Genomic DNA, 24,964 nt, shown 5'->3' with positions numbered 1-24,964 from the left:
TGTGGCTGAGCCCTGCTGTACACTCACAGCACATGTAGCAGGCTTGCCTTTTGGAGCTTGGGTTGAGTCCCAGGCTTGAAATATTGCTGTTTTGATTGGTGGAGCCCATCCACCAATCAGGAGGCAGCAAGAGGACTTAAGTCACACCCCTTTCCTGAGGGGAGGGGGAGAGGAGCTCCTGCCCCTGCCAGACCTGGTTGAAGACTGCAACACTCAGGTCTGGAAGACTTCAGGGGCGGAGCCCTGGAGAGTATAAAAGGAGCCCTGTGCCCAGCATCAGGGGAACACATAGGGGACAGAGGACAGAGGAAGGTGGGGTGTAGAAGAGCTGAGGGGAGCTGCTCAGCAGGGCAAAGCAGTAGCCGGGAAATGCCCCTGAAGACTTCTATCAGCAGAGAATGGTGGATGGCTCCAGTAGCACGGCTTTTGGTGTGCAGCATGGTGCATGGCGTCCGGACCCTGGGAGCTGTATGAGGAAGCTCAGGTCTACAACCTCTGGCATGCAGCTAGAGACACGGTGCATAGAGTAGGACCTTTGGAGCGCTTGGGTGGCTCAGGTCCTCAACCCCCAGAACGAGGCTGGGAGCTGGTGCAGGAGGCACTTCGTGGAGGGTCCGGGAGTGGACCAAGCCTGGTGCTGCATGAGGCAGCCCAGGCCTCCGACCCACAGCAAAAGGTTGAGTCCAGGGAGGCAGACAGTGCTCGGGCTGCTGAGCCAGCTGACAGGGCTGAGCCAGAGGCCCCAGAAGCCCTGCACAGTGGAGCCCTGGTCCATGGGAGAGCGACCTCCCCCACCCAAAGCCCACTGCAGGCAAGAGAGCAGCTTGGCACAGAGAACGAGGGCCACCCTCCAGGCCTAGGAGCCGGAAGTTGCAGGGAAAAGAGGATTCCCACAGGGGAGGTGAGCCCCCCCTGGTTAGTTAAGGGCTCCTGAAAGTGTGTGTGTTTATATCCATGTTTCTTTTCCTTGTGAAAAGTGAATGTAAATAAATGTGTATATAGTTAAGTCCCCTGGCTGTCCTGGTTGGTTCTATAGGGACGGAGGGAAACTGAGCGGTCTCCAGTCCCCCCACAGCATACCTGCTGGCTAACAATTTCCTTCAATTGGAGCAGGGGGGTATATACCCAGATTACCTGGGCTACACACCTTAGGGCCTGGCTCGGGGCCTGGCATGTTTTGGACCTGGCACAGGTTGTTGTTCTAACTCTTTGTGGCACCCAAGCAGTGTGGTTGGTACTAGTCACAGGTCAGGCTCTTTTTCTGTTTGCTGGCCCATCTTTGAGCTCCTTTGCAGTTTTGTGCTCCAACACATGAATGACTCATGCCCCGTGGGGTGGCAGGGCACGGTAGTGACAGACCTATTGAGGTCCCTTCCAATCCTAACATCTATAAGGAAGTGTGGCAGAGGGAGCACAGTGGTGGTGAGCGGGGGAACTTCTGCAGACGCCGCCAGCACTGGCAGCGGTGGTGCCGGGGGGTGTGTGGCTAGCACTGACCAAGGGTTGGTGACCAGCCGCAGCAGCCACCAGCAGCATCAGCGGTGGCCTGCGGGGGTTGCGGACTGCCCGCAGACGCTGCCGTCAGTGTCAGCAGTGGGGTAGCAAGTGCCAACTGCCTGCAGGTGCCACTAACAGTCTCAGCACCGCCTTTTTGTAGGGGGTGCGCCCCCATGTTCAGGGAGTGCTCATGCACCTGTGTGTACCCCATACACATTGCCCCTGCTCCAACAGAGCTGGGATTGGAACCAGGGATTTTGGCATGCACTATGCTGGTGGGAGCCATGGTTAACCCCTCAAAAGCCACTGCATAGAATTGGATATTGATGCCCTACAGCTTTATAGGGAGCAATGAGGGGTAACTTGAAAGCCAGAAGGCCCTACGCTATTGAGAAACTTCCTCTAGCACAGGGAACCCAAGAAGCAGGTCACAGGACCCTCTGCTGTGGGTCTAGAGGGCAATTATAGTGGTGTAGGCCCCCAGAACTACCGTTTGGAAGATATCCCAAGTATCAGGCTGCCAGGGCATGCAAGAAACTTCCCCCCGAGAGGGTGCAACCTATAGACTACACCTTGGCAGTTATGGGCCCACATAGACTTGCCCCACCTTGTTCGTAGATCCGTAGATGTTAGGGTCAAAAGGGACATGAACAGATTCATAGATTCATAGATGTTAGGGTCGGAAGGGACCTCAATAGATCGTCGAGTCCGACCCCCTGCATAAGCAGGAAAGAGTGCTGGGTCTAGATGACCCCAGCTAGATACTCGTCTAACCTCCTCTTGAAGACCCCCAGGGTAGGGGAGAGCACCACCTCCCTTGGGAGCCCGTTCCAGACCTTGGCCACTCGAACTGTGAAGAAGTTCTTCCTAATGTCCAATCTAAATCTGCTCTCTGCTAGCTTGTGGCCATTGTTTCTTGTAACCCCCGGGGGCGCCTTGGTGAATAAATACTCACCAATTCCCTTCTGTGCTCCCGTGATGAACTTAAAGGCAGCCACAAGGTCGCCTCTCAACCTTCTCTTGCGGAGGCTGAAAAGGTCCAGTTTCTCTAGTCTCTCCTCGTAGGGCTTGGTGTGCAGGCCCTTGACCATACGAGTTGCCCTTCTCTGGACCCTCTCCAGGTTATCCGCATCCCTCTTGAAGTGTGGCACCCAAAACTGCACGCAGTACTCCAACTGCGGTCTGACCAGCGCCCGATAGAGGGGAAGTATCACCTCCCTGGACCTATTCGTCATGCATCTGCTGATGCACGATAAAGCGCCATTGGCTTTTCTGATGGCTTCGTCACACTGCTGACTCATGTTCATCTTGGAGTCCACTAGGACTCCAAGATCCCTTTCCACCTCTGTGCCACCCAGCAGGTCATTCCCTAGGCTGTAGGTGTGCTGGACATTTTTCCTCCCTAGGTGCAGCACTTTGCATTTCTCCTTGTTGAACTGCATCCTGTTGTTTTCTGCCCACTTGTGCAACCTATCCAGGTCTGCCTGCAGCTGTTCCCTGCCCTCCGGCATGTCCACTTCTCCCCATAGCTTTGTGTCATCTGCAAACTTGGACAGAGTACATTTGACTCCCTCGTCCATGTCGCTGATGAAGACATTAAAGAGTATCGGTCCAAGGACCGAGCCCTGCGGGACCCCACTGCCCACACCCTTCCAGGTCGAGATCGACCCATCCACCACGACTCTCTGGGTGCGACCCTCCAGCCAATTTGCCACCCACCGGACTGTGTAGTCATCCAAGTCGCAGCCTCTTAACTTGTTCACCAGTATGGGGTGGGATACCGTATCGAAGGCCTTCCTGAAGTCTAAGTATACGACATCCACCCCTCCTCCTGTGTCCAGGCGTTTCGTAACCTGGTCATAGAAAGAGACTAGGTTGGTCAGGCACGATCTGCCCGCCACAAACCCGTGCTGGTTTTCCGTCAGCATAATCTGCCCTGCCGGGCTCTCACAAATGTGAGCCTTGATAATTTTTTCAAAGACTTTACCAAGGATGCAGGTGAGACTGACTGGCCTATAGTTGCCCGGGTCCTCCTTCCTCCCCTTTTTGAAAATGGGGACCATGTTAGCCCTTTTCCAGTCCTCCGGGACTTGGCCCATGCACCACGAGCATTCGAATATTCCCGCCAGTGGCTCTGCAATGACGTCGGCCAGTGCCTTCAGCACCCTCGGACGGAGCTCATCCGGGCCTGCCGACTTAGACGCATCCAGTTCTTCCAAGTGACTCTGCACCACCTCAGGATCTACACATGGCAGTCTGGCGCCTTGCTGCTGCCTCTCCACAACCCAGTGAGAGACTTGTCGTGCCCCTCGCTTAGGAACACTGAGGCAAAGAACTCGTTGAGGAGTTCAGCCTTGTCCCCTCTATCTGTCACCAATTGTTTCTGCCCATTTAGCAGGGGTCCTATTCCTCCCTGGGCCTTCCTTTTACTCCCAATATATCTAAAAAACAATTTCTTGTTGTCTTTTACTTGGGTTGCCATCCTCAGCTCCATGGTAGCTTTGGCTCGCCTAACTGCCTCCCTACAAGCACGAGCAGAGGAGGTATATTCATCTTTAGTGATCTCACCCTGTTTCCACTTTTTATGTGCTCCCCTTTTGGCCCTTAGGCTGCCCTGGATTTCTCTGGTCAGCCATGGAAGCCTCCTGGCCCCTTTCACTTTTTTGCCTCGCTCAGGGATCGTCTTGTTTTGTGCCCGAAGGATCGTTTCCTTAAGTCACAGCCACCCTTCTTGGGCTCCCATCCCTTCAAAAGTCCTACTCTGCAGTGCGTCCTTGACTAATCGCCTGAGTGCATTGAGATCAGCTTTCCTAAAGTCTAGCACTTTCACCCTACTAGTTACCTTACCCACTCGACGTCTTATGGTGAATTCTATTATTAGGTGATCACTGTCTCCCAAATGGCTACCGATCTGGAGGTCCCCTATCATGTCATCCCCTGTTGCCAATACCATATCCAGTATGGCATTCCCCCTAGTGGGACCGTGCACCTCCTGTGTCAGGTGAAGGTCCTGTACACAGGTTAGAAACCTGCGTGAGCGATGGGACCTTGCTGTCTGCGTCTCCCAGCAGATGTCCGGGTAGTTTAGGTCCCCCATGACTACCGCCTCTTTAGCTTTTATGGTCTCCGAGAGTTGCCTCAGGAGCCCCGCATCTATTTCTTCCCCTTGGTGTGGGGGTCTGTAGCAGACCCCTACCACCAAATCCCTTTCTCCTTGCCCCCCATGTAGCCTAACCCACAATCCTTCTACTTCCTCAACCTCGGATTCTGTCTTGATGAGGGTTGATGTATATTGCTCACTGACATAAAGTGCAGCCCCCCCCCCCCCTTTCTTCCCCACCCTGTCCTTTCTGTACAATCTATAGCTCTCAATATGTACCGCCCAGATCATCAAGTCCGACCCCCTGCCTGGGCAGGAAAGAGTGCTGGGGTCAGATGATGATTGTTGTTTCACAACTGTTCTGTCCCAGCTAGGGTTACCATATTTCCAGGTCCAAAGAAGAGGACACCTGTCACAGGGAAGGTGGCAGGGGAGTGATATGCTGGTGCCCTGCCCCTGCCCATTCTTTTGCCCCTCACTGACAAGCTACCTCCCCAGCCCTGCTGCTGTCCCTCACTCCCAAACAGCAGTACTCTGCCTCCCACCCCTTGCTGGTGCCCCTCACTCCCAACCTGCAGCCCCCTGGCACTGCCAATGCGGTGCACACCCAATCCACAGTCACTCATCCTGTCCCTCCTGCCCCTCACTCCTGATCTGCAGCCCCCAGCCCTACCTATACCCCTCACTCCCGACCCACAGTCACCTGCCCCCCAGCCCTTCCAGTGCCCCTCATTTCTGACCTGCGGCCCCTGCCCTGCCAGCATTGCCACTGTCCCGCACTCTGGGCCCACAGCCCCTGCCCCCCAGTCCTGCTGATGCCCCTAACTTCCGACCCGCAAACCTCTGCCACCACCCCCCTGCAGCCCAAGCAGCTCCTGCACTGCATGTCTGCCCGCTCTGTCACACACACACACACACACACACACACACACACACACACACACACACACACACACACACACACACAAACACACAAACTCTTTCTCTCTCTCTCTCTCTCTCTTTACCTTGCTGGAGCTAGGGTGGGGAGCACGTGGCCTCCAACAGCCAATCCCATTGCCCGCTGCTCCCAGCCCCAAGCAGCCAGCCCCAGAGAGCAGAGGAACAGAAAAAGACCTGGACAGTTTGCTCTTTTTTAAAAAAACCTACCCGGATGCAGCAGAGGGTACCAAAAAAGAGGACATGTCCAGGAAAACTCGGACATGTGGTAACTCTAGTCCCAGTGGAGCTGTGTTGCTGAGACTAGATGTCCAAGCTGCAGCTGAACAGTCCTTGCACTGTTTTTTTGTGTGCTCAGGGCTTTTTGCAGGACAGGCTGGGCCCTCTTTTATTGTTTTACAGCTGTTGTGTCTCAGCACAGCTGTGTGGCTGAGCCCCGCTGTACGCTCACTGCACGTTTGGGCTTGGCTCGGGGCCTGGCATGTTTTGGACCTAGCACAGGTTGTTGTTGTTGTAGCTCTTTGTGGCACCCAAGCAGCGCTGTTGGCATTAGTTGCAGGTCAGGCTCTTTTTCTGTTTGCTGACCCATCTTTCACCTCCTTTGCAGTTTTATGCTCTAACAGACCTGGGATGGGGACCAGGGATTTTGGCGTGTGCTATGCTGGTGGGAGCCATGGTTAACCCCTCAAAAGCCACTGTGTAGAAGTGGAGATTGATGCCCTACAGCTTTACAGGGAGCAATGAGGGGTAGCTTGAACCCCAGAAGGACCCATGCTGTCAAGAAGCTGCCTGCAGCACAGTGAACTCAATTAGCAGGTCACAGGAGCCTCTGCTATGTGCCTTTCTCCCCCCCCCCCCAGCCCATTGCTAGAGGGCAGTTATAGGGGTACAGGCCCCCAGAACTACCCTTTGGAAGATACCCCAAGTATGGGACTGCCTGGGCAGGGGGGAAGCCTCCCCCAGAGGGTGCAACCTATAGACTACACTTTGTAGCTGGGGATGTTTTAAATTGCATTTGGTGTTGTCCTTTGTTTTCTGTAATAAATCTGTCCTCTGTGTTCACACTGCTTGCAGAGAAGGAGTTTGTTTATGTGGGACCCCCCCAGCCAGATCCAGTGACCCCAGATTTATGGGTGGGGGCTCGAGCCACAGTGAAACCTATAAGGCTCTGGAAATTTGAACCTGGGCCTTGTTGCTGCCGTGCAGTGCCTGACAGAAGGGTCAAACCTCCATCCCCTGCCCCACAGTGCCTGGGGCAGCCCCAACCCTGCCTGCACATTCCTGGCCCTGGGCTGACCCAGCACGGCCTCCTGGATACTCTTGGCCCCACACATCCCTGGCCAGTCCCCAGCAGGGCTCAGCCTTTCTTCCACCACAGGCTTACACAGGCCCTTCCTGAGCAACTGCTCTGGTGACTTCCCGGCTATGCAGGTGAGGAGAACCAGGCTATGGGCCTCCTGTTTGTCCCTTCCAGTAAGGGACAGTGCTCTGGCTCTTCTCCCAGCCTCTGCACCTCGCCCATGTCCCACACCCTGGTCAACATTGTTCCCAGGGGCCAGTTCCTTCAGTCTTGTGGGGGAAGCTCCTGAGGCTCTGCCGAGCTGGATGCATTCAGACCCATCCAGTTGGTGAGGAACGGGCTTGGGGTGGGCGCTGGGGCTGGGCAACCTGTTTATCCGAAGAGAGGGGAGAGGAGCTGTGGCCTCAGCTCTGCACCCAATAAGGCTGAGAGCAGATAAACCGCAGGTCGTGGGAGATCTCATGACCTTCCTGTGCCAGGAAATATACATTTCCGGGACCATTGCAGTCACAGCGGTGCTCCAGCCCTGCTGCAGAAACTGTGATGGTCTTTAGTGACTGTGCGCACAGAGCTGTGCCCTGGGGACAGGAGGATGGTGGTGGGGTCTGTCTGGGGGAGGTTGCCCTGTGCCCTGGCACCTGTGAGCAGTAATGGGGTCAGGTCCTGCCTTTGAGAGGGCCTTTTACACTCCCCTCCCCTTCAGTGATGAGCCCCAGGTCCCAGGAGAGCCCAGCATTGCAGCCTGTGCCCTGCTGACCCAGGCCCTACTCAACCAAGGGGTGGGGAGCTGCCTGCCCCACAGGTTGTTGCTGCTGGGATTGCACTCCTGAGAGGACAAAGCCCACCAGAACTGAGACCACTGCAGCTCTCAGGGACTCGAGTCAGCAGAGGGGCAGGGGGAAGAGCTGTGCCCTGGAGCTCAAGGGGCCGTGGGCTGCCCCAGTCCTGAAGTGGGGGTAACTCGGAGGGGACAAAAAGCTGGTCTCTCCATCTTTTGCTTCCCCATGCGTAGGGCAGCCCCAGCCCTACATGCATCTTCCCAGACTTGAGCTGACCCAGCACAGCCTCCCGGATGCTCTTGGCCCCCCACGCATCTGGCTAGCCCCTACCAGACCGTCTGTGCTGGGGAGGGCAGGGCTATGGCAGTTGCAGCCAACAGCAGGGCTGTGGTTCTGCATCCGTCCCAGCTTCACCACCTTTGTCTGCGGTTGAGGCCACTTCTGGTTCTAGGTAATGCTGCAGCATTTCTTTTGCTCGCTCCAGCCTCCCAACACTGCAGAGCCGCCTGTACCGTGAGCTGCTCTGTGCCCTGCAAGCAGGATGTATGAGGTCCTGCAGTTCTTCAAGGCCTCCCCCCCACCACCCCAGGACAGAGTGTGACCCTTTGGGTGCGGGGGGCAGGTAGGAGCCAGCACCTCTCCCCCACCCAGACCTGCCGTAGCCCCACACCCTGACCAGTGTCTGCACCCCCCAGCCCAGCACAAGGTTGTTGACAACTACAAGACCCTCCAGGTGGGCCTAGTGGGCCAGGGGCCAGCTGGCCATGGGGCCCAGCAGTGCAGAGGTGAGTACAAGGGCATCCTCTACCCTTCCCAGGGTGTTCCCAGCCTTTGCTCTTACACATGCTTGCAAAAGGCCTGCCTTAGCGTGTGCTCGGCTAACTTCTTGGGGATTGAGATGAGATCAATGGGTCTATAATTCCCCAGGTGGCCTGTGTGCTTTCCAGAGAGGGGCAATGTTGCCCACCTTCTTTCCTCTGGAACCTCCCCTGTGTCCCATGACTCAGTCAGTGTCATTGCTAAGGGCCCCAAAGCCCCCTCCTTCCAGCACTTTGGTGCCCTGAGGTGCAGTTCCTGAGGCCCTGATGAGCTGAGTTCATGCAGACCCAACAGATGCTGTCGGGGAAGGGGCTTGGTGGGGCAATCTCTTTTTGTTGGGAGAGGTCAGATGATCTTTTGGGGCCAAAGTGCCTTTCCTGTGGGCTGGACTTATATCAGTCACAGTATCAGCTCAGTGTTGAAGACAGCAGAGACTGGATTCTCACAAAGCACTTTGTGTGCCTGCTGCTTTAAGAGCTCAGGCAACCTAGGGTAGACCAGGACCAGAGGGGTCCAGAGACCTAGAGAGGGGCCAAGAAGACCAGGGCAAAGTGGGTCCAGAGTTTCAGCAAGACCAGCAAAGTGTGGGACCAGAAGTTCCAGTGTCCCAGTGAGGGGCCAGGAGTCGTGCAGTGGGACCAGGAGGGTCCAGTGGCCCAGAGAGGGGTCAGGAATAGAGCAATGGGACTGCAAGGGTCCAGCAGCTCAGTGAGGGGCTCAGAGTAGAAGCAGCCCAGTGAATGGCTGGGAATAGGATGGGAAAGCGGAGAACCAGAAGGGATCAGGATGAGACACCAAAGATACTGGTGGCCCAGAGAGTGGCTGGGTGAGAGAATGAGCGACTTGGTAGCCCAGAGGGATATTGTTTGAGGGCCCAGAGTGGGGACAGAGGAGAGACTGAGGAGTCTGGCAGCCCAGGAAGGGTCTTTGCAGAGAGATTGAGGGGTGTGAGGGCTCAGAGTGGGGCTGAGGGAGGCCAATGGGTCGGGAGGCTGAGATGGCTGCATACGCCATAGGCAGAACATCACTGAGAAGGCCACGTGCCAGGGTTGGGGCGTGGTGCAGGGGTGGAACGGAGCCGTGATATTGGCCCCTAAGGCCTTGACCACAAATACGGTGGCCACTACAACAAGACCAGGGCAGCCTCCTGCACTCTTCAGAACAAGTAACATCACCAGCTAACAGCCCAGGAGACCCAGGCCCTGCTCAGCCGAGGGCTGAGGGTGGCTGCCTGCTCCATGGCTTGTTGCTGCTGGGATCTTGCTTCCCAAGAAAACAAAGCCCATCAGAGCCGAGCCAGCTGGAGCTCCCCATGGCTGGAGTCACCAGAGGGGTGGGGGGAAGAGCTGTGTCCTGGAGCTCAGGTCTTGGTGCCTGAGGGGCCGTAGCTTCACCCTGCCTTGAGCCTGAACTGGGCGCGATTCCCAGAGGTTTCAGAGATAGTCCATCCTACCCCTGCTCCCCATGCCTGGGGCAGCCCCAGCCCTGCCTGCAGCTTCCCAGGACTGCGCTAAGATAGCCTGGCCTCCTGGGTGCTCTTGGCTCCCCACAACACCCAACCACCCCGCCAGGCCTGTCTGTGCTGTGAAGGGCAGAGCCATGGGTGCCGCAGCCAAAGGAATGGCTGTGGCTCCACATCCGGCCCTACTTGGCCACCCCCACCTGTGGTCGAGGCCACTTCTGCTTTTGGCTGTTGCTTCCGTGCTGCTAGGATGTGCAGCACCAGCCCCAGAAGCACAGGAGCCGCTCCAGCTTCCCCATGGCCGGGACGGATGAGAGTGTGACATATGCCCAGCTGAAGTTCCCCAAGCCCCCCCCAGGACAGAGCGTGACACCCCAGGCACAGGGGCCAGGTAGGAACCAGTATCCTTCCACTACCTGGCCCTGTCCAGCCCCACACCCTGACTAGCCCTTGTGTCTGCAACCCTCAGACCTGGGAGAGGCTGACGGCACCTATGAGACGCTCCAGCCAAGTCCAGTGGGCCAGGGAGTGGCCAGACATGGGGTCCAGCAGTGCAGAGGTGAGTGCAAAGCATCCCCTGTCCTGCCCAGGGCTCCCCAGCAGGGATGCAGAGAGCTCCCGGGGTGCACAGCTGGATCTGGTGTGAAACAAGACTGCACAGGCTGAGATCAGAGGATGGAGGGGGCAGGGGATGGAGGGGCTGTCCTGCCCCAGGGCTGAGGGGTGGCTCTGCTTGCTGTGCCCAGGCTGCAGGGCAGAGCAGGGTGTGTGGCTGCCCCAGGCTCGGGGGTTTTGCTGGTGGCCACATGGGCCAGGAGGGCATGTTTCCCCCTCCCCCATTGCTGCAGGCATCAGGGTTTCCTTTGCCACCCTCAGAGGTGCTGGGTGCCGGCTGCAGAGAGGTGCTGGGCTGTGTGGGTCTGAGTGCAGGCAGGACCGGAGGCACTGTACACACTTGCTTGTTCAGACACACTCACGTTCTCGTTCATATAGAAGCAGCCCCCCATGTCCAATGCTGCCACCTTCCCTGCAGCCCAGGCTGGGGATGGGGACAGGGCTGTGCCAATGCTCCTGCTGGGACCAGTCCTGCAGGATCCTGGCTACAGGGTCTTGCCCCTGTGCTCAGGCTCAGCCCCAGGCTGCACTGGGGGAGGAAGGGTTGGGGTGGGTGTGAGGGAAGGATCTCGTTACTCCCCAGTCACTTCCTGCCCTTGCAGAGCTGCTCGCTGGCAGTGCTGTGTCAGGAGGTGTCCCAGGCCTGGGCTGACCCAGCACCGCCTCCTGGATGCTCTTGTCTCCACCTCTTCGGCCATTCCCTGCCAGGCCTGTCTGTGCGGGGAGGGCAGGGCCGTTGCTCACTCAGTCAATGGCCAGGCTGTGCCCCACATCTGGCCGAGCTTGGATGCCCCTGCCTGTGGTCCAGGCCAGTGCTCCTGAACGTTTTTTTGTCCCAGGACCTATTTGTGAACATCAATGTCCAGTCCCAACCTAGTAAATAATTTAAGTAGTAATAATTTTTGGCCCCCAAATACTTATTACACACTTCAAGTTAAAGCAGCTCGAGTGTCTTAATTTGAAAGAGAGAAATCAACATCAACAGAAATCATTAACAGCCATGGCAGCCTGGAGACCTCCATTACTCCCAAGTGACATTCGTCATGGTGCCATTTCTACAATGAAAATTGCTGGTGTCCCTCACTCCTGCCTTACAGTCCCCTGGCCTTGCCTGTGCCCTTCAGTCCCAATTCACAGGCCCCCTCCCCAGCCCTGCTGGTGCCCCTCACTCTTGGCCTGCTGACCCCTGCCCAAGCCCCATCCCCGCAGTGTGTGGGGAAGAGGTGGGGCAGGGGCAGGGGTGTGCATGCACAGCTGACACAGGGCTGCAGCCTGGCCGGACCAGCATGAGCAGGAGCACCTCCACGACCCAGCAGACAGGACCTGGAGAGGGGCTTCAAGACTTGTTGCTGCTGCCACCACCACTGCTGGGACCTCCACGCCAGCCATGACACCAGCAGTGTGAGGAGTAACGGATTGGGGGGCTGTACTTCCATCACCTCCTTCCGCTGCCAGCTGCTTGTGCCCTGGGTCACGGCTCTACCCACACCATGGCCAGGACACCACCACTCTGCTTGGGCCACCTCTGCTTCCTGCCCCCCAGCCCCTCTCCAGGGTAGAGCCCCAGGCTGAGGAAAGCAGTGGTGGTGGGAGGAGGTGAGGGCATTATGACCTCCATCCATTACTCCTTGCACAGTCTCGCTGTCCAGCTCTGCCCTCCTCTGCCCCTGGTCCTGCCTGCTGGGCTGTGGAGGCAGCTCCTTCCTGTGTCCGATCTGGCCAGGCTCTGTGGCAAAAATGCCACGGTCTGTGTCCCTCTCCAGAAACCTGTCCCGGTCAGCTTGGGACACTGGGGTTGAATTCCTGAGGGAGGGGGGATTTTCCTCCCTGTCTACATGACAAAAGCCTGGTGCTGAGGTGTGGTCCCTCTGGTCACCTGAGTGGGGGGAGGGAAAAGCCCCTATTCATCTGCCCAGGTAACCAGTGATGCTTTTTAAATTGATTGGTTAGCTGCCAACACTGCTGGCTTCTATTGGACTGGGCTGCTGAGGTCAGAAAGGCGATATAAAGGGCCTGGGCCAAGAAGAAGGGGGAGAAAAGCCATTTTACCAGCATGGCACAAGCATCAGGACACAGGGAGAGAGTCTGATCCATCTGAAATGCTTTCTCTCTAGAAATTTCCGAGCCAGATCTCTACCATCTTCTGGATGATACTTGTAAGTGTTTCTAGAGAGCTAGTCAGCTCCCAGTGATGCATTTGCATATCAAACGACTACCTCAGCCAGACTGTTTTGCTTAATGGTAATCCCTTGATAGTGCTCTACCTCTTACCCTAGTCTAACCCTACCCTCTGTAACCAATACAGTTCTCCTTTGTACCTGGTGTAGGAGACTTATTGAGGGGTGGGTTTAGTTATGCCTAGGAGGCCCTTTGGGTCTGAGGACTAAGAGAGACTGTCCTTTTTTGGCTCCTGACTTGGTGAGGAGCCCCAAGTGCTTGTATTGGGTCGAGTACCCGTAGGACTATTAGGCCTGTGTTTCCCCGAGAACACAGGACCTAGAAGGTTCCTTCTCAGGGTGGTGGCAGCACGGTACCCCCAGACTCTGCAGTGGGGCTTGACAGGGGGTCTGCCAGGGCTTAGGCGCCCCTGGGGAGACACGTGGAGTTCAGCAGGTGGACGGAAGTGGTGAGAGGCTCGATGCAGGAGCGCCCCCTACTGGCCTGCCACACGTGGTGGTAGGGGTGGGATTTGAATACCCTGCTGTATTAGAGGCATAATTTGGGGAAAGGAATAGAGTTATGGGAAACCCTTGAGCAAACAATTATCAATTTGGTATCAGGTCGACTGGACAGTGTAGATAGCCAGGATGCCTGACAAGTATGTCCAAATGACCTTGCCCGAACTAAGAGAACTGGTAAAAGATAGAGGCCTTCACACAAGGAAGGAGCATAAGAAATAAGACCTGATTATGCTCCTGTGTGATGATGATCAGGCCTCATCATCTCCTCCAAACCTCCAACCAGCAACTGCTGAGGGGTCCGGCAGGCCACCCTCTGAGGGGGAGTTGCGGAGACTCTAGCTGCAGCTAGATTTGCAAAAGATGGATCTGGAGGCCCAGCGTGAGTGCGAGAAGGTACATCTAGAGTTGAAAAGGATGGAGGTAGAGGCCGAGTGCCTGGAGAGAGAGAAGACAGCACAGCGGGAGGTGGAGCGCCAGGAGGCAGAGGCCAAGTGCAAGCACGAACTAGAGGTACTCTGTCTGCGGCCCAACGGGGGAGATGTGAGCCCTCTGCAAGTGCCTGGGGGACACCCCAAACCAAACACCTCAGCCTTCTCTCACTACCGAGTCACAGACAATCCTGACGTATTCCTCAGCATCTTTGAAAAACAAGCCCAACAGTGGAAGGTGCCAGAGGAAGAGTTCATGATGCACATGGATGCTCTGGTAGAAGGCAACATGGCCCTGGTCCTGAATAACCTGCCTATGGAGCAAGCAGGTGACTACCAGACCTTCAAGGAGGCGGTGCAGTTGGGGTTTCACCTGGGCCCAGAGGTCTTCCACAACAGGTTCTGTACTACTGTTCCCCAGACAGGAAAGTCCATGCACGAATTTGCGTCCCTGATATGAGACTCGCTCCAAAAGTGGAGGAAGGGGGCTTCAGCAGATACGGTGGAGAAGATGGACATGTTGATTGTGCTTTTCATAGATTCATAGATATTAGGGTCAGAAGGGACCTCAATAGATCATCGAGTCCGACCCCCTGCATAGGCAGGAAAGAGTGCTGGGTCTAGATGACCCCAGCTAGATACTCATCTAACCTCCTCTTGAAGACCCCCGGGGTAGGGGAGAGCACCACCTCCCTCGGGAGCCCGTTCCAGACCTTGGCCACTCAAACTGTGAAGAAGTTCTTCCTAATGTCCAGTCTAAATCTGCCCTCTGCTAGCTTGTGCCCATTATTTCTTGTAACCCCTGGGGGCGCCTTGGTGAATAAATCCTCACCAATTCCCTTCTGTGCCCCCGTGATGAACTTATAGGCAGCCACAAGGTCGCCTCTCAACCTTCTCTTGCGGAGACTGAAAAGGTCCAGTTTCTCTAGTCTCTCCTCGTAGGGATTGGTCTGCAGGCCCTTGACCATACGAGTGGCCCTTCTCTGGACCCTCTCCAGGTTATCCGCATCCCTCTTGAAGTGCGGCGCCCAGAATTGCATGCAGTACTCCAACTGCGGTCTGACTAGCGCCCGATAGAGGGGAAGTATCACCTCCCTGGACCTATTCATCATGCATCTGCTGATGCACGATAAAGTGCCATTGGCTTTTCTGATGGCTTCGTCACACTGCCGACTCATGTTCATCTTGGAGTCCACTAGGACTCCAAGATCCCTTTCCACCTCTGTGCCCCCCAGCAGGTCATTCCCTAGGCTGTAGGTGTGCTGGACATTTTTCCTCCCTAGGTGCAGCACTTTGCATTTCTCCTTGTTGAACTGCATCCTGTTGTTTTCTGCCCACTTGTCCAACCTGTCCAGGTCTGCCTGCAGCTGTTCCCTGCCCTCCGGCGTGTCCACTTCTCCCCATAGCTTTGTGTCATCTGCAAACTTGGACAGAGTACATTTCACTCCCTCGTCCAAGTCACTGATGAAGACATTAAAGAGTATCGGTCCAAGGACCGAGCCCTGCGGGACCCCACTGCCCACACCCTTCCAGGTCAAGACCGACCCATCCACCACGACTCTTTGGGTGCGACCCTCCAGCCAATTCGCCACCCACCGGACTGTGTAGTCATCCACGTCACAGCCTCTTAACTTGTTCACCAGTCTGGGGTGGGATACCGTATCGAAGGCCTTCCTGAAGTCTAAGTATACGACATCCACCCCTCCTCCTGTGTCCAGGCATTTCGTAACCTGGTCATAAAAAGAAACTAGATTGGTCAGGCACGATCTGCCTGCCACGAACCCGTGCTGGTTTCCCCTCAGCATAATATGTCCTGCCAGGCTCTCACAAATGTGAGCCTTGATAATTGCTGGGACAGCTCTATGTTAAGTGCCCGAGGGAGATTAAAACCCTGGTCCAGGACAGAGGACCTGAAACCCTCTGGGAGGCTGCTAAAATCACAGACCAGCTGTTGCTACACCGACAGGCACAGGGGCTGAACCAGAATCCCTCCTACTTTGGGAAGGAACAGAAAGGGGTCCAAAGAGGGGGGGAAGGAGGTCCTGGTCCAAAAGGGGAAAGAGGGCCACCTGCTGTTGAGGACAAGGCAGCCCCAGATTCGGACAAACCACCCAATTTGGAAAAGAGGGGGTGCTATAACTGTGGGGAGCCGGGCCACATCAAGTCCAACTGCCCAAAGCTAGGCACCAAACCCAAGCCTGTCAGACATGAAACAGCTGTGAGCAGTGAGGGGGAGACCTGAGCCACTCTGAGGGGCATGCCTGTTGCTACAGGATTACAAACCCAGAGGTGACGGCCTTCCACCGGACTGAGATAACGGTAAATGGGAGAACCCTTGTTGGGGAACTGGACACGGGGTCCAGTGTGTCGTTAATCAATGCCAACCTTGTGTCACCTGCAGATACAATCCCGGGGAGGACCCTTACCATTCAAGGGGTGGGGTCCCCACCATTTGAGGTACCAGTAACACGCCCCCCCGTCGAGTGGAGAGGCTGCGGGATGTGCACAGAACTGGGTGTGCTGGAAGGGGCTTCTGTCCCCATCCTGGTGGGACGTGATATTATGGAGCTAGAATACCTGCACAGGGAGGAGGGCCACCTCCCAGAGCTAGAGCCCTACCGGGTTAATGTAGTGACCTGTCAACAGAGCAGAAAGGCTAAGGCGGGAGGAGTGGAAACTTCCCAGGGCCTGGTCACCCAATTGGCTACAGAGGCAGAGGGGGAAGAAGGAGAAACTCTGACTCCCTTTGACTGCAATCAGCCCCTGGCCGTTGAGGAAACCGGCGACCTCGAGTTTGGGTTAAGTGACCCAGGGAGGAGTCTGGTCAGTCAGTGGCAGAGGAAACTGAGACTCCCAAGGAGGAGTCCGAGGAAATCCCTGAGGGTGGGGGTGCACTCCTTGCAGGAGCACCCCAACTCCCTATCGAATGCCTAGCGGGACAAGCAGAGTTCAAGCAGGAGGGTCTAGCAGACCCCAGCTTGGAGGGACTCCGGCAGACGGCTCAGGAGTCAGAGACGGAGTTCACCCCAGAAAAGAGGGAACAGGTGATCTGGGACAAGGGGCTCCTTTATCGGTTGTGGGTACCGAAGAACCAGGCCGAAACCTGGGAGCCCTGTCGCCAGCTCGTAATGCCCCGAAAGTTCAGGCAACAATTGCTTTCCTTGGCTCATGATTTACCTTGTGCTGGTCACATGAGCAGGGAATGGACTTGCCAGCGACTGCAGGTGAACTTCTATTGGCCCAAGATTGCCCAGAGCATGACAGACTACTGCAAATCCTGTGAGACGTGTCAGCGGACGGGCAAGAGTGGGGACAAACAAAGAGTTCCCCTACAGCCCCTCCTGATCATCGAACAACTTTTCTATGGAGTGGGCCCGCTGAGACATCGGACCCGCAGAGGGAAGAAATATATCCTGACTCTGATGAACTTCACAATACGGTACCCGGTGGCAGTTGCCTTAACCTCCCCCGAAGCACCCGTAGTTGCGGATGTCCTGACTAAGATCTTCTGCCAGCTGGGTTTCCCCTCCGAGATCTTGGCTGACAGGAGTAGGAACTTCCGGGCCGAGGTGATGAAGTGCCTGTGGGACTGCTGTGGGGTGAAACACCTTAAGACCACAGCCTACCATCCTCAAACAAATGGGCTGGTGGAAAGGTTCAAAGGGACCTTGAAAGGGATGCTAAAGGCCTATGTGGACTCTAATCCCAATGATGGGGAAGAGAAGTTGCTGCATTTGCTCTTTGCCTACCGGGAGGTGCCCCAGGAGTCCACTGGGTTCTGGCAGATGGCCCTGGACCCGGATGCCGTGGCCAAATCTGCCTTTGCCACACCTGTGGGACTTTATGAGTTTACTGTCTTGCCTTTTGGGATGCGCAACTCCCCTGCGTCTTTCCAAAGACTGATTAACAATTTGCTGAACAGTTGTGAACAGTTCACCATGGCGTACATCGATGACATCGCCATCTATAGTTAGGACTTTGAATCGCACCTGACTCATCTGGCCACTGTGTTAGGTAAGATACAGCAAGCTGGGCTTACCATGAAGGCCAAGAAGTGCCAGCTGGCACTACCTGAGGTGGTTTATCTGTGACATCACATGGGCAGAGGCCATATAGCTCCCTTGTGGGACAAGATTGAGGCTATTAGAGACTGGCCACCCCCGCGAACCAAGAAGCAAGTCAGAGCCTTCCTTGGCCTGGCAGGCTACTACTGGAGATATGTCCCTGGATTTGGAGCAACAGCAGCTCCGCTGCATGAGCTGACCAAGAAGGGCAATCCTGACCCCGTGACCTGGAAACAGGAGTGCCAAGAGGCATTTGATACCCTAAAGGCTGCTCTGATCAAGCAACCGATCCTGAAGGCACCAGTCCACAAGAAACCGTTCTCCGTGGCCACAGATGCTTCTGACATGGGCCTGGGAGCTGTACTTTTACAGCAATATGAGGGAAACAAATACCCCGTGGTTTACTTGAGCAGGAAGTTGATCTCATGGGAGCAGAACCTGTCGTCCGTTGAGAAGGAGTGCCTGGCCATTGTCTGGGCACTGAACAAGCCATGGCCCTACTTGTGGGGGCAGCCGTTCATTGTCCTGTTGGATCATGCCCCGCTTCAATGGTTGCAAACGATGCAGAATACCAACGCCAAGCTCCAGCGATGGGCCTGGCAGCTTCAAGAGTTGAACTTCACCGTTGAACACTTCAAGGGGAGCCAGAACATGATAGCAGATGCCCTGTCATGAAAGGACTCTGGGTAGGGGGTCCCCTGGACTCAGGACTACCGGAGAGACCTCTGGTGATCTCTAGTGTGGGGAATACCCAACGTGTTTTATGGGTTTTGTAGGTTATTGCTATAACTCGGGTCAGGTGTCAGGTATTCTTTTTCTTTAAGTGTCCCATGTGAACTCCCCGACCCAACACACCCGGGCACACAGCCCTGAGAAGCCCTGTGCCCGAGCTTTTCAAGGGGGTGGGGGGGAAGCATGGCAGAAATGCCACCGTCTGTGTCTCCCTCCAGAAACCTGTCCCGGTCAGCTTGGGACACTGGGGTTGAATTCCTAAGGAAGGGGGGATTTGCCTCCCTGCCTACGTGACAAAAGCCTGGTGCTGAGGGTGTGGTCCCTCTGGCCACCTGAGTGGGGGAGGGAAAAGCCCCTGCTCCTCAGCCCAGGTAACCAGTGATGCTTTTTAAATTGCTTGACTACTTGCCAACACTGCTGGCTTCTCTTGGACTGGGCTGCTGAGGTCAGAAAGGCAATATAAGGGCCTGGTCCAAGAAGAAGGAGGAGAAGCCATTTTTCCAGCATGGCACAAGCATCAGGACACAGGGAGAGAGTGTGATCCATCTGAAATGCTCTCTCTCTCTGGAAATTTCTGAGCCAGATCTCTACCATCTCCTGGATGATACTCGTACGTGTTTCTAGAGAGTTAGTCAGCTCCCAGTGATGCATTTGCATATCAAATGGCTACCTCAGCCACACTGTTTTACTCAGCGGTAAGCCCTCAATAGTGCTCTACCTCTTACCCTATTCTCACCCTACCCTTTGTAACCAATACAGTTCTCCTTTGTGACTGGTGTAGGAGACTTATTGATGGGTGGGTTTAGTTATGGACCTCTCTGGACCTCTTCAGCCTCCGCAAGAGAAGGTTGAGAGGCGACCTTGTGGCTGCCTATAAGTTCATCACGGGGGCACAGAAGGGAATTGGTGAGGTTTTATTCAACAAGGCGCCCCCGGGGGTTACAAGAAACAATGGCCACAAGCTAGCAGAGAGCAGATTTCGACTGGACATTAGGAAGAACTTCACAGTTCGAGTGGCCAAGGTCTGGAACGGGCTCCCAAGGGAGGTGGTGCTCTCCCCTACCCTGGGGGTCTTCAAGAGGAGGTTAGACGAGTATCTAGCTGGGGTCATCTAGACCCAGCACTCTTTCCTGCCTATGCAGGGGGTCGGACTCGATGATCTATTGAGGTCCCTTCCGACCCTAACATCTATGAATCTATGAATCTATGCCCAGGGTCACCACAGATACCTGGGAGGGGGGTGGGGGGGCAAGTGTCTCTCTGATGCATCACCTGTGCCCCACTACACATCATCTATGCCCTCCTATGCCCCACAGACTTACCTGTGGGGAGCTGCGGGAGCTGCTCTCACACTGCCTGGCTGCAACATGCATATGTGCAAACACGGGTGTATGTGGGACACCCATCCTGATCACCCTCCTCCCAATCCCCCTGCCCCAAGCAGCCCCAGCCTGCAAGTGGAAGCCCTCTGTATCCTGTGTTTTTCTCCTTTAAAGGAGAATATCCATGATTTTACACCTTTTTCAGTGATTGTTCATAACCCTTTCATATAATCTTGCAGCCTAATTTATGTTGTGAGCCACTAGTTGAGAAACACTGATCAAAGCCACAGGCATGGTGGGACGTGGGAGCTGCAGGTGCCAGGGCTGGTCCCAAGGCAGCTTATCTGTTGCAGAGCCCCGGTGCAGCACGCAGCCCCTGCCCCTGGTCCTGCTGGCAGCCTGCCTTGTCCTACTGGCCACCACCATCGCCCTGGGGGTTTTCTGTGAGTAGGGGCCCACAGGGATGGCAAGGGGTGCGGGGTGGGGGGAGATGGGCAGGCATTGGAGCATCATGGGGACACAGGGTGGCCTTGCCTGGGAGCATGACGTGTGCAGGGGGAAAGGGCAGCTGGGGGGAAGGGGCAGGTCCCCAAGTCAAGGAGGAGTTGTAATGACTCTGGAGATAGCCCTGGTAGGTATTTGCACTGGGGGGGTGTCATCTAGGGACACCCAGTGCTGGGGCCAGTGCCCATGGGAGGGGGCAGCGCAGAGTGGGCCTGGCTGGTGCTCTGGTGCCCGGCTGGCCCTGGTGCCAGGCTGCCTGCAGGTGTCTGCCAGGCTCCCTCAAGCCTCTGCCCGTGCCCTGGCGCTGCCTTGGGAGACTCCCCCTGGCTGCCTGGTATCCATGTCCACAGGGGCTGGGTGGAGGTGTGACCACTGGGGCCCTGCCCATGTCGTGGCCACAGCACCTTTGCCCACAGGCTGGCAGCAGGGGCAGCAGCTGGGGAAGGCAGATGCAGCATTGATGAGGATCCAGAAGCAACAGAAGCAGGCCCAAGCAGGGCAGGAGGGGAACCACAGCCAGGCAGAGCTGCATGAGACCAGGGCGGAGCTGGCGCAGGTGAAGAAGTATGCCCAGGACCTTGAGCACAAGCTGAATGCATCTTCGAGAGCCCTGGCACAGATCTGCCAGGTCACAGGTACCCCAGGGTGGGGCAAGGAGGGGAGTGGGGCACCTCCAGGGATGGAGGTCCAGGCTGCACGGCCCTTCCTCACCTGGGCAGCGCTGAGCCCAGGCCCTGCGAGGAGCGGGTGGGGGCATTGCTGCCAGAGGGAACCTCGGGGTCCTGGCCTGGCTCTCCCAGACCTTCTGTCCTCCCCTCCCCTGCTTCCCTGTGGCCTGGGTGCTGCCTGCCTCCCACCACATCCAACCCACGGCTGGGCTGCGGGCAGTCCCTGGGGCTCCGTGGCACCCTGGCAGCAGCCTGTGGCCCTGGCACTGACAGCGGTGAGGGTGCAAGCAGCTGTGTGTGCACAGACTGCTGCTTGGAGCCCTGGGTGCTGTACTGCGGGAAGTGTCTGCTCCTCTCCAATGAGAAGAAAACCTGGACAGAAAGCCGAGAGGCGTGTACAGGTCAATTCTCCCGGCTCCTCATCTCCCGGGACTGGAACTGCACAACCACGCAGGTATGGGGCCATGGGGTCTGGGGGAACAGTGGGAAGGTGGTGCCTGGTGGAGGCTGGGATTGAAAACCTGCCTGGGAGTGAGATGCTGGGGGCAGGGCAGGGCAGGGCAGGGCAGGGCAGGGCAGGGCAGCCACCCCAGGGGCATTTCCCTGGGTCTGGACACAGCTAAAGCATTATGGAGGAGCTGGTGCAGCGCTGGCTGCTGGGGTGGCCCATCTGTACCACCTCTGTCCATTGGCTGCACTGTGTCCTGCAAGGGGCTGGGGCCAGGAACAGCTGGAGCTGATGCGGGGGTCCTTGATGTGTGCAGTCACCCAGGGCAGGTGCGGGAGCTGCTGCAACCAATGACCCTGCCCTGCTGTTCCCCTCCTGCTGCCCATCCATGGGGAGTATGGCCTCAGCTGCCCCCGTCCTCCAGCCCTGGGCCAGGCCTGGGGCTGTTTCTGACAGGTCACTCCCTTCCCAGAGATTCCCTGGCAGCATATATGCCATGTACTGGATCGGGCTCGAGTACAACAGGTACACTGATAGATGGACTTGGATCGACGGGACTCCATACCTAGGGTGAGCTGCATCCGGGTCCTTGGCCTGCGATAACACTCAGCTCCTCTGACACATGTTGTGCAGGGAGTGGAGTCAGGGCGGGGGCTGCGCTGGGTGGGAGGACAGGACCCGTGCAGTGCGGGCAGGGGGTGCTGCCAGGAGCCTGGATCCCAGGTTGTGCCTGTGCCTGGAGCTGCCCGTATGGACTGGGCTTGGCTCTGGCAGTCCCGCTGCAGCCTGGCTATGATCGGGGGCTGCTCAATGCAGGGGCCATGCAACGCCTTTTGGTTGGGGGCACCAAAGAAACCAACCAACCCCTGATCCCCCCTGGCCCCTCCCCCACAGCTCCCACCGCCGATTTCTTACTTTATGTTTTATGTTTTTTCCTGACGTCCTGAATGAGTTTTTGTGACATTAGCTGGGACATACGCACAGGCAATTTACATAATGACATGCGTCGGTCAGAAATGTCATGTCAGGCACAAACAAAGCAGAAGTATAGCTTGCTATTTAGCTAGCTATGCAGTTAAAAAATAGGTTTACAGTTTTAGCCTGAATGACAAACACACATTTGTGGGTTATATAAATGAACGTGCTAAAGGTTGGCCGGGCCGTGGCTTGGGTGGCCCACCCCGTTCCGTGGCCTATGGCTGAATGGCCCCATGGGCTGGGGGAGTGTGGTCGGACCCAGGCAGGGCGCTGCATGGGTCAGACTGGCTGGAATGGGGCCTGAGCTGTGGCTGCAGCACGATGGGTGGGGACTTGCAGGGGCTGGGATGGTCTGGGGTCCTTACCTGGCCTCTTTCTTTGAAGAGGTGAGAAACTTCAAGGTTATGGTTCTTATGGAGCAATTAAAGGGGGCAACATAGAGAAATCCGGCTGGTCCAGTGAAAAACTCGGTTGGGTGTGTGAGAAGGCAGCCACTTACACCCAGAAAGCTGCAGAGACCGACCGCAGGGTATGAGGACAGGAGGCTCTGTGAGTACGAGAGTGTCTGCCCATGCTGGTGCCCTCACCACACCCTGGCACCCAGGCACTCCTGTGCCTGTCCCCTCCCCTGGCAGCGGGAGCCCTGCGCCCCCACGCAGGAGCGTGGCCGGGGGAGAGGGGCTGCGCTCTGCCTCTCAGCAGCCCCAGCTCACCCTGGCCCTTGCCTTGCAGCTCCCACTGCTCCAGCATGGCCGCACCTGGCGTGCTTCCCTCCACGCTCCCAGCACGCAGCACTGCCCGCTCTCCTGGACCTGTCCCAGACAAGCTGCCCTTACCCAGCCACCTCCTGCCTTCAGCACCTTCATCCTGTCCATCCCACTGCCCAGACCCACATGGGCTTCTTCATTCAGCTGCAGCACACTGCAAACTCCTCTTGAGTCTGGCACTTCCTGAGATGCCCAGGTCCTTCTCTGTAGCGCTGCCCCCAGCCGTGTCACCCACTCTGTGCCTGTGCCCATGATCCTTCCTCCCAAGAGCAGTGATGTGCATGTGTCCGCTCTGACCTGCATCCCGTCAGCTTCAGCCTGGCTTTCCAGTCTTTTTGAGGTCTGTCTGCATTGCACTTGTGTCCTCCAGCATGTTCGCAGCCCTTCCCAACATCATGTCGTCCATAACTTGCTCCAGAAACTTTCTGTGCCGGCATGCAGACCGTGAATGGACACGCTGAGCAGCCCCAGGCTCAGGACAGACCCCTGTGGGGCTGCACTTGAAGCCACCAGCTATCCTGACATGGACCCGGTCAAAACTACCGATCCCTTTGCTGGAGGTGATGGAGCCAGTTGTCTGCCTACCGTATAGGAGTTTCATGCAGCCCACAATTCTCCCCTTGGTTTATGAGGAGGTTGTGCATGAGCTTGTACAAAGGCTTGCTGAATTGCACACACACGACACCCACACACGACACCCACAGCAGGACCTTCATCCACCCCCACAGTTACTCTGTTGTAGCAGGAGATCAAGCTTGTTGGACATGATTTGTTGGTTGAGACCAGCCTTTCCTCTTCCACATGTTTGCATATGGTCTTCCTTAGTGTCTGCCCCCTACCCCTACCCCAGGTAACTTCCTGGGGATCGAGTGGAGGGTGATTGTTACCTTTTTTGTTGGATTTGTGGTTAGGAGAGAGACTGATTGATCAGTGAGGCTGCTGTAGTCTTAACTTGATAGCTGCATTAGCATAAAGATTTACTGGTACTAATGAAGATAATGCTTATGCAGCCTTGGGGTTGGAAAGAGCAGGTGTGCTACCCAGGTCTCTGCTTCTTTGGGGACTCCCACTGAACTGTTTGGTGGGTTTTTTGCTAAGGTATAGGAAACATTCAGTTTGCTGCCCCAGGCCCAATATTTATGAATGGTTGAGTTGACATGTTAATTATTAATCTGTCATTGGCTTATTTAAAAGTCTTTGTTTCACTGGGACCTTTTGAACAGGCTGGAACCAGATTGGAGTGGTCCTGGGAAAGGGGTCAGGGGATCAACTTAGGTAAGGCTCTTTGTTTGTAGGTGTCTGACCCCAGTCTGTTAATCATCTGGTAATCCTTACTGTAATCAAGATAATGTTCATCAATTGTAAAGTATATTTATGAGATAGCAGAAGGACAGATTTCCCATCTCCTTTATGGCTTGCCTTTTGACCCTTGCTCTGTTATCTACTAACTGTGGCCTGACAAGGTGGCTTCACTCTTTCCATCCTCAAGGCTGCCTTTGTGTCTAGGATCATTTGCACATGTTAGCAAAAATACACCCCATATCGCACAATAACTATTAATGCATTTGCTCACCTGAGTTATTCATGTTTTAGGATGTAATTGTAACATGGTGTATATCGGATACAAGCTCTCGGCTTCACATTCCTGAAGCTTTGATTTAGGTTCCCTGAAAACAGCCAAGCCTTCACACTTCCCCTGCAATTTGGTTTTGCTTTGGCTAGCACGTGTTTGATGAAGTAATAGTGCTCTTGGTCCCCCATAGCTCATGCTGCACAGGCCTCTGCCTGACTACAGTGACTGCTCTTTAATCCCCCAGGTCCCTGCTGTGCTTTTTGGTAGATGGGCCCCATGTTGCCCTTC

At 56.0% G+C, this 24,964-nt stretch overlaps 1 protein-coding gene across 1 annotated transcript; it reads left to right on the top strand.

Annotated features, from left to right (window-relative positions):
• The first annotated feature begins 10,134 nt into the window (after positions 1-10,134).
• On the top strand, positions 10,135-24,680 carry LOC106737675 (killer cell lectin-like receptor subfamily F member 1). Its single transcript, XM_059725392.1, has 8 exons — positions 10,135-10,287; positions 10,366-10,455; positions 20,092-20,181; positions 20,659-20,877; positions 21,216-21,364; positions 21,831-21,928; positions 22,721-22,885; positions 23,069-24,680. The coding sequence occupies exons 1-7, from the start codon at positions 10,194-10,196 to the stop codon at positions 22,869-22,871; spliced, it is 891 nt and encodes a 296-aa protein (XP_059581375.1). The 5' UTR covers positions 10,135-10,193; the 3' UTR covers positions 22,872-22,885; positions 23,069-24,680.
• Positions 24,681-24,964: the final 284 nt, after the last annotated feature.

The sequence above is a fragment of the Alligator mississippiensis genome, chromosome 3, assembly GCF_030867095.1.
Source record: "Alligator mississippiensis isolate rAllMis1 chromosome 3, rAllMis1, whole genome shotgun sequence".
Lineage (NCBI taxonomy): Eukaryota > Metazoa > Chordata > Crocodylia > Alligatoridae > Alligator > Alligator mississippiensis.
This window is presented reverse-complemented; position numbering and strand designations above follow the sequence as displayed.